General features: G+C 45.3%; 1 protein-coding gene across 2 annotated transcripts in view; it reads right to left on the reverse strand.

Moving 5' to 3' along the window:
* LOC113020826 (uncharacterized) overlaps positions 1-12807 on the reverse strand; it is a 39238-nt gene that overhangs the window by 12451 nt on the left and 13980 nt on the right. The window contains exons 1-9 of one of the 2 annotated variants that reach the window (XM_026165074.1): positions 9889-9910; positions 7693-7844; positions 6146-6307; positions 5587-5693; positions 5311-5458; positions 4104-4435; positions 778-3186; positions 557-644; positions 72-161 (exon numbers count right to left, since the gene is read on the reverse strand). In XM_026165074.1, coding sequence (XP_026020859.1) covers positions 72-161; positions 557-644; positions 778-3186; positions 4104-4435; positions 5311-5458; positions 5587-5693; positions 6146-6230 — 3259 coding nt within the window. In that variant the 5' untranslated portion in view covers positions 6231-6307; positions 7693-7844; positions 9889-9910. Of the gene's footprint in view, positions 1-71; positions 162-556; positions 645-777; positions 3187-4103; positions 4436-5310; positions 5459-5586; positions 5694-6145; positions 6308-7692; positions 7845-9888; positions 9911-12807 lie in introns of those variants that run through there. The other variant, XM_026165073.1, reaches the window with a different exon arrangement.

Here is a 12807-nt window from a genome sequence, read left to right on the forward strand (position 1 = left end):
TCTAACTTTCATCTTGACATCTTAATTACAAATGACATTTGAAAAATTTTATTAAAGGCAGTCATACTCACAGGCATTGTAAGCTTTCTTACGGGACAGAATTTCTATAACATCTTTCTTCTTGAAGGTTTCTAGCTGAGGGGATGGTTCTGGGGCAGGCACTGAAAATTAGACCGGGGAAGTTAAATGTCAAAATTTAGAAAGGTAGGTGAGAGAGACTGGACAAACAGATTTAGTCTAAATTTTCCTTTTACATAGCTTACATTGATTTCTTAGAGGCAAATTATATAGAGTACAATGACAGATCAAGCCAAGGTCCTTCAACCCAAAGAGGAAGCTGCCTCGTTCTTTGTTTAAAAATCTCTGTATCCTTGGACTGTGATTAAAGACATCTGAAAACCTGATATGTTGACGTATAATGTTGTCTTCCCATCAAATGAATCACTAATCAAAGTATTTTTCACTCTTTATACTGGGCTTCCCTATCTCTTATGAATATTTAGCTGTGCACACAGATAAAAGCACTCCAGTTAGGCACACAGCCCCTTATACTCACTGGCGCTCTTCTGTGTTCCAAAGTGCAGCTCCAGATCCAGATACTTCACCATGTCATGCAGTTTTTCATAGTCAGAATTTGCTCCCAACTGTTAGAAACACAATTTTTTTTAGTTTAAAAAAGGTCTAAATGTTATAGTTTTGCAAAATATTTTACATTTAGAATTCTAAATCTAAACTCGGTGGCACTTTGAGAAGCTTTGGCTTCCAATCAGAACTCACCTGTCCCCATATTGTCCCTTCTGAGTTTTCCACCTGCTCCCAGCGCAGCCTCTTTACACTCATATGGTTGGAGTCCATTCTGGACAGACTAGGTCTTGGTAGAGGTGGAGGGGAGCAGGGTGGGGGAAGAGGAGGAGGTGGTGGGGGCTCTAGGTGCTCCGTGGGGTCAGAAAGAGAGTGGGGGAGGGACTGGGGCTGGCTCTGGCTGTGGGATTGTGACTGGTGTTGAGATTGCAGCAAATGATGCGAGGGCTGTGACTGTGGGCGGGCAGTTTGGGTGGAGGACTGGGGGTGTTGAGGCAGTGGCTGAAAAGTGGAGAGGGTGGGTTGGTGTGGCTGCAGGGGTTGAAACGTGGAGAGAAGGGGCTGGGGCCTGTGAGGCTGCTGGGGAGGGTGGATGACCTGAATCTGGTGCTGGTAGTCCTGAGGAGGTGGCTGTGGGGTCATGTGATGGATGTGGTGGATCTGAGGAGTGCTGGAATGGTGGTGCGTCTGCTGGATAGAGTGGGGTCTCTGGGGGGAGGGTTTTGTGGGCTGGGGGTGGTGGGTTTGGTGGATCTGCTGCTCTTGGTGCCTCCCCTGCACCGACACTTCAGTTTGATGATGGCCCTTTAGACTTCTCCTGCTCTGATGGGAGTGGCCATCCCGATTTAGCTGAACTGGGAGGGATGCAGGCTCTTGCTGGGTTTGATGCAGAAGCTCTGTGGAGGAGTGATGGGGCTTGGGTTGGTGCATTTGATGAGCCTGATGAAGAAGCTCTGTAGAGGAGTGGTGCGCCTGGGGTTTATGAATTTGATGGAGCAGCTCAGTTGAGGAATGGTGGGGCTGTCCTCGATGCATCTGGTGGGCTTGGTGGAGAAGTTCGGTGGAGGAGTGGAGAGGCTGTATTTGCTGCATCTGTTGAGCCTGGTGCAGGAGCTCTGTTGACGAATGATGGGCCTTGGATTTGTGCATTTGGTGGAGCACTTCTGATGATGAGTAGTGGGCATGGACTTGCTGCATCTGTTGAAGCATCTCAGCAGATGAGTGGTGGGCCTGGGATTGCTGCAACTGGTGCAGCACCTCAGCTGAGGAATGATGAGCCGGGGCTTGGTGCATCTGGTGGAGCATCTCAGTTGAGGAATGGTGGGGCTGGGGTCTTACACTCTGATGACTTTGGTAGATGCCCTCTACGTACTGACCTTGTTGGCTGGGATGGCCTGTTGGTTGGGGTGACGGCTGGTGTGGGGGAGGCGCAGAACGGGACAGACGTCGGTGATGATGAGTCTGGTGGGCCTGCTGCTGCTGTGCTTGGCGCATCATGTAAAGAGGGTGGTTTGCGTGGTGATGGACGGAGTCTGGAGAGGGAAGAGGAGGTAAGGACTGAAGAGGAAGAGGTGAATGGGCTTTCTGCTGCGTTGGCTGGGCAGGCATCGAGTGGTGGCTCTGGTAGATCTGTTGCAGCTGTTGCTCTTGATACGCTTGCTGCTCCTTATAGGCTTGTCGCTCCTCATAGGCTTTTTGCTCCTCATAGGCCTTTTGTTCCTGGTAGGCTTGAAGCTCCTCGAATGCTTTTTGCTCCTTGTAGGCTTGAAGCTCCTCGAATGCTTTTTGTTCCTTGTAGGCTTGACGCTGTTCATATGCTTTTTGCTCCTGGTAGGCTTGACGCTGCTCGTACGCTTGTCTTTCTTGGTAGGCCTGTTGCTCTTGGTACAACTGTTGCTCTTCAAAAGCTTTTTGCTCCTCGAATGCCTTCTGCTCTTCATAAGCCTGTCTCTCTTTGAAAAGTTTCTCTTGATAAGCTTGTTGTTCCTGCAAGGCCTGCTGCTCTTGCAGGAGTTGTTGTTCTTCAAAGGCTTTTTGCTCTTCATATGCCTGCCTCTCCTTATACGCCTGTTGCTCCTCATAGGCTTGCCTTTCCTGGTAGGCTTGTTGCTCTTGGTAGGCTTTTAGCTCTTGTATGGTAGCATGCACCTGTAGGTCTTCCCTTGTAGGGAGGACTTTATGCAAGGAGTGGCGTTTAGGTGGTGGATTACTGCGGGGAGGAGGTGGGGGAGGAGGGCCGGATTTCCGGCGGATGGGCACGTATGTTCTTGGGGAGTGTTCGGGAGTGTAGCTTAGTTGCTGCTGCTGTTGCTGCTGTTGGTGCTGCGGTTGACTCTGTGCAGGTGCTGGGGGCGGAGGAGGCGGAGGTGGATCATTGAACTGGACTGGTGGGGGTGGAGGAGGGGTCATGGGGGGGGGGGGAATGTGATCAGAGGAAGATGAGTAGGTCAGAGATGAGGCATTTTCTTCTCCACTGCTGCTCTGGACATCACTCGGGCTGCTGAGCTCTGGAGCGACAAATCCTCCACTTTCTTCTTCATCCACCACCAAATCGTCTTCATTATCATCATCCTCTTCATCTGGGAAGCCCATCTGCACAACATCCTGGCATTAACACCAATTACACTTCATTAGACCTAATGCCAAAGTGGATTTTTTTGGTACATTTGTCAAACTACAAGAGTTAACCAGAAATAAAATACATAAATGTGTAAGCAGGTTCTCTACAACCTCCTCAATGTATTTCAATGCAAATGCTGCAGTTAAGTTTTTAAATCCTTTACATGCTCTTTCATTTGAAGATTTATTTGTCAGGTCAACAACAGCTTGTGAACCTCTCTCTATGACACATATTATTCTATAAATTGTCTTTGATTTTAAAAACACCAAGGTCAAGGCAGTCCACCTATGAGAAAACCTTAAGATTGGCAGTAAATTTTAATGATGCTTTATGATGTTGTTTGAAGTCACAGAAACAACAGAAATTCACTGAGGGTAACAGACTATTCTGGTCAAAGATAATTTCATAATACTTTAAAATAAAGCACATAGAACCCTTTAAAACATGCAATTCTTAGTCACAAAAATAAAGAAAAGACAATTTTTATTCATCTTTCATGCTGGATTGAGCAAATATGACATGTTGTACTGCAAAAATAAAAACATAAGCAGATAACCTACTCCAAAATAGGAGCCAGAGGCATGAGACAGATTGACCTATACAACAAGAGAGACTAAACTGGTAAACTGTTGAAATCTTATATTAAACAAACTGGGGAAACATGTCCCAGCATCTTTTATTACAAACACAGAACAATGTCTTTGTGTGTCCTGTGCTTTGTGGCCACAAAGGATTTAACAGGCATTTTATTTTTTACTGCATAAAGCACCTTGTAGAAATTAAAGGAGTTTTGATTACTGTGAAAAGTTAAACATTAGTTTTCCCAGTAGCTAAACAGTTACTCGATGATAATTTCATTTCAGTGCTTTGCAAAATTGGTGCAGTGTTAATGTGATTCTACCTCTTCATAGTCGTTTTCAGGAGTCAAGAAGTCATCGACAATTGCCACCCTCTGTCCCAGCTGCTCGCTCAGTGCATCCAGAAAGCGGTCCGTGTCTTCAGAGCGAGGCGGTTTGGAGAAGGTGTAACGGCGCTTGCTGCTGCGGTGAGCAGGGGGGCTAGACGGGTAGTCAGGGGGTTCTGGAGGTGAGGGAGGGGGACTGTCAAGGCTGATGTAAGGGTTGGACTCCCCACTGGTCTGGCTTGTTAACCCTGATGGGTAGAACTGGGATTGTGGGGGGCTGGGGAGAGGCTCCGGCCAGGATGTATGGGATGAAGGGCCTTTGCGGCTACCTAGGACAAGGAAATGATATATTGTAATGATGACAACAGAATCTTGGCTTTCTTAATTATGTTGAAATGTAGCAGTTAAAAGAAATGTCTCTTTAATGATACCTTGCAGTCAGTGAATTATGAGAACAAATACAAGTAATGATTCTCGTGTTCATATTACATACAGTAATTACATTACTATCAGAGAAATCTAATTTTTGACTGACAGGTGTACTTAATGGTGTGTTTTCTAGTTCCACATCCACCATCACCAAATATGTATGCAGCTCAGTGTTCGATGACAGCACTTTGTTACTGATGTAAAATTTTTAAATCGTCAGAGCCTAACCCAGTGTGATCCAGATTTAATTTGTGAGGACTGCTCTGATCCTTCCCACGTGGGTCATAAAAAAAAATAAATTAGCCCTTGGGAAAAGAATTTTTTGAGGAGATTAAATTTTGTATTTGTCTCAAACCTCTGCTCTGCTGTGTATTTATGTACAGCAGGAAAACAAATCTGTTCGTTTAACCCAGGATTTTTGTATATATTTCTTTTTCTGCAGCCCTTTTTTGTCATTCCCCTTCACTTCTATGTTTTCCCTAAAATCTCTCTCCCTCTCTCACACACACACACACACACACACACACACACACACACACACACACACACACACACGTACGTTACCTAGGTGGTTGCTAGGTAACGTGACAACGCCCCAATAATATGTGACACCGATAAGAAATTTCAGGGCTCTAAGATGTACCTGTGTGTCAGGTTTGGGTGCTCAGCTCCTGATCATATAGGAGGTTTTCATGATGTACAGACAGATGGAGATTTTGTGTATTAGAGTAAGATTCCACTCCAGCTCCAAATGCAAACGTCTACAATCAGCTACCTGTGTTAAGGTGTATCGTAGGGGATGCCGTGCGTGACGGAGGGTCCAGATCCAGCAAACTCTCAGGGGCAGGAGGCGGGCGACTCTTCAGAGACTTGGACCTCTTGGCTGAATACATGTTCTCCAGTTCAGCGTACACTGCTGACAGCTTACATGGTGAAAATGTGCAAACGAATATATAAATATATATATACTGGTTTGAGAATTCTTATCCTAACTCTTTAATTGCCATTATTATATGCATCTTGTCTCATTAAAATGGGCATGGCTACGTACATTAGTGAGGTTGTTGGGAGTTTCAGGGAGAGAGGTACCATCCCCTGACTGTCTCTCTCCTGGAGCTAGCCTCATCCCCGTCTCCAGTAATGGCTCTGCACGGTGGCCTATGATAACACAACCATTGGAAGAACTTAGACTCTTATGAGTGAGATAGACCCAAATATAGATTCCAGCTTTGCATGTGTTGTTAGTATTTGGGCTTTGGGTGGCTTGTGAGTTAGTGAGCAGAGTGAGTGAGATCAGCAAAGAGATATACTGGATTTAGACTGATGTTACTACATGACTGCATGGGATCATGTTAAATACATTAAATAATACATTAAATATGCAAATGTAAAAGCATGTAGTGATTTCAACAAAACTGTTCATATAAAAGAAGCTTGAAGAAAATTTAATTCTGATCAATAAGTGAATTTAAACAGGACCGTGTGGACAGGCACAATGATAACAATATCAGTGCTAATGGCGTCATGATCATGATAGGAGTCAAGCGTGCCGAGGTGGTCGGGGTGTTAATGTTGCTGCTGATGATGACAGAGACAGTAAAGTTCAGTACCCATGCCCAAGTGTGTACCAATGACCAGGTCATCAGAGCTACGTCCCCTCACACTGCTCCTGTACGTGGTCCCTGTCACCCTCATGGAACTGCTACGGCGGTGGGGCTCAGGGACAACCTCGGGCTCCGGAGGAGGGGGAGGTGGTGGTGGTGGAGGTGGAACTGGAACACACACACATGTATTTGCAATGCAGGAGTGTAAGGGGCTGCAGCACCTGGGTTGATTGCATTTCACCGAACTAGCGATTCTATTTAAGATCCCCAAAAATGACCCGTGATTATCGTCAGGACATACGTCTCTGCAGATTCTCAGTCATCCTGGTCATAGTAGTCCTAAGAGCTTGAAACGAAGTCGACTGACTTCTTTAAGTTGTTTGGAGATGTTCAAGAAGCTTCTTCGGTTCTTAAACCAAAAGATGGTGAGTCCCACAAATTGGAAAAATTGGGAAACTGTCTCTGAGGAGGTGGTCATTATGCATCGTAACATGAGCCAAGCCAAGCCATGAGTCATTGCTACCAGAGGCTTCGAATGAAACCACAGTGAGTGGCGTATCGATTCTCAGCCTTCCTATCATATGACCTGTTGAGATCACCTGACACAAGATGTGAATGGGGGTTGAGCTGCCTTAGATGGAATCTCAAAAATGCATTGTAGGTGGCTGACAGTTGGTGTCGTAAGCATCACCTCTGTTCAAAGATGGTGATTCACAGCGGACATAGATGACCTCTTTTACTCCTCTTCTCGGTCCAAAATGTGAGCACTGGCATCCTCAAAAGAGTGACCTTTGTCCTTTAGGTGCAGATGTACAGATGAATCTTGTCCTGTCGAGGTGGCTCTTCTATGCTGTGCGATGTGTTTATGGAGCGGCTGCTTGGGTTCTCCAATGTAGAGGTCTGAGCACTCCTCGCTGCACTGCACAGCATACACTACATTGTTTAGCTTGTGTTTGGGAGTTTTGTCCTTGGGATGAACCAGTTTTTGTCTGAGTGTGTGGTTGGGTCTAAAGTGCACTGGGATGTTGTGCTTCAAGGGAACTTTTTCTGCCCGATTCGTCCCGATCACCCCAAGTTTGTGTTCCAGAGGGTGGTGGGAGTCAAAGAGTAGGTACTGGTCTGTGTGGGCTTCCAGTAAACTTCAATGTTGAGGCTTCCATCCTCCGTAATACAACAGCACAGCCAGAAACATTAAATTATTATCTTTGTATTAACTTTGCATCTTCCCTGGGGAACTTGTGAAGGCTTTGTGTTCTTGAGTTTTGATTTTGACCCAGGTGTCACTGATGTATCTGTACCAGTGGCTAGGTGCTGTCTCTGTGAAAGAGCCAAGAGCTTTACTTTCCACTTCCTCCATGCAAAGGTTGGCTGCAATGGGTCTTGCTGGCAGTCTCCACTGCTTCATTTGAAGTTATGTGAAAAGTGAGACCACATCAAAGGACACTGCCGTTTCATTAGAAGAGTCTCCATCTCACACACAAACACATTTTCATAATCCATATGTAATACCAAGTGTCATAAAAATGTAAACTACAACAAATTTGTGCACTTACCTGGGGATTTGTATCCAAGAAAACGTGAAATCTTGCTCTGGCAGTGCTCTTGCTCTTCATACGTAAGCAGCTGGTAAACAAACTGCCAGATCACCTGTTTTGCTGGAGTGTCCAGCACTGGGAACACATCCACGATCAGAGTGTCAACATTCCTGTCATTGAAGCACAGGCAACGGGACAGAGATCACCTGGCTGTCCAGTTAGAGGTCAAAGGAATTAGAGGGTAACAGGAAAATTTGAACTCAGGTGTATGGCCATCATCTATGTAGTTGGCCCAAGTTATTGAACTGAACTGAAATCCAAACCCACAACTTAATTTGCTTCTAGCTGAGCAAAATACAACCATATTAATATATTACTAGCAATATTATTGAGTCACTAGCTTTCTCTGTCTCCCCCTTATACAGTACACAATCTATGGTCTCTATTAGGGGTGCAACGATACTCGTATCGATATTGAACCGTTTGATACAGTGCTTTCGGTTCGGTACGCATATGTATCGAACAATACAACATTTGTAATTTATTTTATCAACTTTCCTTCTGACGATGCTGTCTGTGTTGAGCGCTCAGTGAATCTGCGTTCGACTACTGCCTAGGCTGCACTGTCGAGCGCAGATCCACTAAGCGTTCAACACAGACAGGATCGTTAGAAGGAAGAGCGCAGGGCAAGCTAGTGAGACAGAAGTTAAGCTCTCCTTGCAACATGGCAAATTGAACCTCCCCCACCCTCATTCAGATCTGGCGTTTGGAATTATTTTGGTTTTCATGTGACGTATGACCCTGAAGGTAAGCGCATCATGGACTAAAGTAAAACAGTATGTTGGATGTGCCACGCAATGCTCAATTACATGGGTGGGAACTAGTGCGTTAGCGCAGTTAGCTTAACGTGTTGGCTGTCTAGCCCCATGCAGGGGTAGCTCGTTAACGGAGATTTGCCATGTTGTGGCGTTAACGTCATTTCAACGAGATTAACGCTGACAGCACTAGTGGGAACACAACGAATATGACTGCACATTTACGCCGACATCATCCAAGTGGAAGCAGACAAAAACAACAAGCATGCATGCTACAAACTTTACCCGAGTCATTTAGACAGCCGTTAGCACATGATTCTCCTTATGGGGACCTGATATGTTTAATATTGTGGCGAGCTCAGACAAGGTGGAGACGGAGGTGTCGTTTGGTCTTGCTTCCAGGGAGCACAGCCGTTTATTGACATCTGCAGAAGAACACTGCTGCTAGCTAACTGCTCAGCGCAACCGCACAGCAACAACAACACACAGGGCGCCCTCTGACCCCGGAAGGACACACCGTGGCAGCGAGAAGGCGTCACCCGTCACTATGGCAACATAAACAAAACATAACTGTACAAACAGAACCCCGAACAGCCCTGACCCGCTACATAGCCCCCACCTAAGGGGTCAGTCGTCCCCGACGACCCCATTACCCCACACAAAGTCCTGCAAATGTCAAGGTGCCTTCTTTTGGCGCACCGGCTGGTCACGACCGGCGGGGGAAAAGTCACTCGGGTCAGAACATGGGGTGCCACCATCATCCCACTTCTGACACCAATGTGGCGAGCTCAGACAACGAGGGGACGGAGGTGTCGTTTGGTCTTGCTTCCCGTGAGCTAGCCAGGGAGCACAGCCGTTTATTGACATCTGCAGAAGAACACTGCCGCTAGCTAACTGCTCAGCGCGGCAACCGCACAGCAACAACAACAACAACACACAGGGCGCCCTCTGACCCCGGAAGGACACACCGTCGCAGCGAGAGGGCGTCACCCGTCACTATGGCAACATAAACAAAACATAACTGTACAAACAGAACCCCGAACAGCCCTGACCCGCTACAATATGCTGCTGAGAATATAGCCCAGAAGAAGCGTATAGTATAGCTTTTATTTTGGAAAGAGCCATTTCTCTGTAATAAACTCTCTTTTCCAAAGATGAGTGATTCCTCAATCAGATACAGGTGTTACCGCGCCAGATCCGCGGCCCCGAACCGTAGTAAGGAAACCTCTGGCAGTTACTTGAAGGTTCCGTAACTGACTCGTAGCCGGCAACAGCTTACTATACAGGTCAACTCCGCAAGCAAAAAGATCGAAGGAGGCGTAGGAAACTGCTTCACCGAACTTTATTTCTTCTCTAAGGCACGAACACCGCGTACAGTGGGCTGAAACAGTTTACTCACCGCGAGCATCGCCGACACAACTCTGGCTGTTGAGGGAGTTATTATATTCCTTTTATTTGTTTTCTTTTCGTCTCTTCTGTAGCTAACCGTTACCTTTTCCCCTTCTCCGCTCTCTCTCTCTTCTCACACACACACCAGGCAGTCCCGCTACACACATCCCGAATACATTTCCCATCAGGCTTCATCCTTAAAGGGCCATGCCTGTAACACAGGGCTTGCAAAATTGCTAGCCCGACGTCCCGGGGCTAGCGATTTTTCCAGTCGGGCTACCAAAATCTATCTCTGCCCTGCCCGTCGGGCTATTGTAGGAAGAAAAATATATGTCAATGCTTTTGCATTCTTTAGGAAATGTAGCTGGGTAATTATGTCATTGGCATCAGTGAGCCACTGTCAATATGTGACATATTGAAATCGCGTTTGAATTTGCGCTTGTTTTTTGCTTTCACTTTGCAAATGTCCAGGTGCCTTCTTTTGGCGCACCGGCTGGTCACGACCGGAGGGGGAAAAGTCACTCGGGTCAGAACATGGGGTGCCACCATCATCCCACTTCTGACACCAATGTGGCGAGCTCAGACAAGGTGGAGACGGAGTTGTCGTTTGGTCTTGCTTCCCGTGAGCTAGCCAGGGAGCACAGCCGTTTATCGACATCTGCAGAAGAACACTGCCGCTACCTAACTGCTCAGCGCGGCAACCCCACAGCAGCAACAACAACAACACACAGGGCGCCCTCTGACCCCGGAAGGACACACCGTCGCAGCGAGAGGGCGTCACCCGTCACTATGGCAACATAAACAAAACATAACTGTACAAACAGAACCCCGAACAGCCCTGACCCGCTACAATATGCTGCTGAGAATATAGCCCAGAAGAAGCGGATAGTATAGCTTTTATTTTGGAAAGAGCCATTTCTCTGTAATAAACTCTCTTTTCCAAAGATGAATGATTCCTCAATCAGATACAGGGCTTGCAAAATCGCTAGCCCCGGGACGTCGGGCTACCAAAATCTATCTCTGCCCTGCTCGTTGGGCTATTGTAGGAAGGAAAAATATATGTCAATGCTTTTGCATTCTTTCAGAAATGTAGCTGGGTAATTATGTCATTGGCATCGATGAGCCACTGTCAATATGTGACATATTGAAATCGCGTTTGAATTTGCGCTTGTTTTTTGCTTTCACTTTGCAATCGCGCAAACTGTGTATAGAGAGCGACAGCACTGATTGGTGAGTGATGATAATTTGCGCACCAATTCCTCTGACATCGTCTTATCAATCGTTAGCTTACTATGCAAACATGACAAGTGAAATCTCCCGCAGCAAGCTTAAACATATGAGAGGTTGATCGCGCAGAGAATCGCTGAGCGTTGTGTGTGTGTGTGTGTGTGTGTGTGTGTGTGTGTGTGTGTGTGTGTGTGTGTGTGTGTGTGTGTGTGTGTGTGTGTGTGTGTGTGTGTGTGTGTGTGTGTGTGTAAAAGCAGCAGGATATATATTTTAGTTCTGCTGAGCCAAATAAGACAGGTCAGGGTGAAGAAGTGACAGCCAAAGAAAAGCTTACCACAAAACGGAAAAGTTATGACAAATCAGACTATAAGGCAAAAAGAAAGTGCAGCTTTATGGTTTCATGGACAAAAGAATTTCTGTGGCTGCAATATGACGAGCTAAATAACCAGGGCTGCACATAAGTGGTCCGCAGGTGCGCATTCGCTGTCAAAATAAAATAAAAAAACGCGCACAAGATAAGAAGTTGCAACGCGTGTTTGCATACATAAGATTTTCTGGAGGAGGACAGACATTTGTTTAGAACTCTTAAAGATGTCGAAGAAGCTCCTTTAAGCAATTACTTTGGTGTTCCTCCACCTCCAAAGAAATGTCACAAAAGAAGCGCGTATTCTCGGAAAAGTGGTTGCAGGTGGTGAGCTGGCTTCAAACAAATGATGAACGCACAGAGATGTGGTGCGGAATGTGCCGTGAAAATCTCACTCTAGCGGACAAAAACAGTGCTTTTTATATGGATGCAAACTTGCGTTGCAACTTCTTATCTGGTGCGCGTCTTTTATTTTGACAGCGAATGCGCACATGCGGACCACTTATGTGCACCCGTGTAAATAACATAATGTTCTGCCGGGTGTGTTGTTGGTTTTCTCTCGATTTCTGAGTCGACAAGCGCCTTTGTTACTGGGACCAGTCATTTTAAGAAAGGCCCCCATTAGAACCCATGAGAAATGCAAGAAATGCATTATTGCTCAGTCTGCAATATCTTTCCCAGAACAAACACCAATTGCAAATAACATACTAAAAATAAACCTGAAAAATCTGTTTAGAACAGCGTACTATGTTGCAAAGAGTGAACTACCACTGGCAAAATTTAGCAGTCTTTGCAAACTTCAAAAAGCAAATGTCCTAGATCTTGGTTCCACTTGCCTCTTACCCGTGACTTCAGCGGAAATTTCAAATTCAGGATCTGACACAGACTGATTCATGTCCTACACAGTTCTTACAAGTTCATAGAAATTTCTGTTCAATTAGAACCAAGTATTTGAGTTGATGATTGTAATTTTTATACAATGTTGTAATTTGTTTTTCAACAATTTTTTGATTAATGTTTTGTTTCCTTTACAATATTATACTTTAATGTATAATATTGTAAAGGAAACAAAACATCAATCAAAAAATTGCTCTCTTTTTTATTCAGGCTACTTAAATTTACTTTGGGCTACCAAAAACTGAAGAGTCCCTGCCCGAAGGGCTACCAGGGATTTTGAAATTTTGAGAGCCCTGAGATATATTTATTTTTTTAATTACTTTTGTTTCAGCAACATTAAATTTAAAAACTGTACTTTTGAGTTAAAATATATATTTATAATTTTAATAAATGACAAATTAAAAAGGCATGAACATTTTTTTTGTATCGAAAAAATATCGA

This window comes from Astatotilapia calliptera, chromosome 4 (assembly GCF_900246225.1).
Source record: "Astatotilapia calliptera chromosome 4, fAstCal1.2, whole genome shotgun sequence".
Lineage (NCBI taxonomy): Eukaryota > Metazoa > Chordata > Actinopteri > Cichliformes > Cichlidae > Astatotilapia > Astatotilapia calliptera.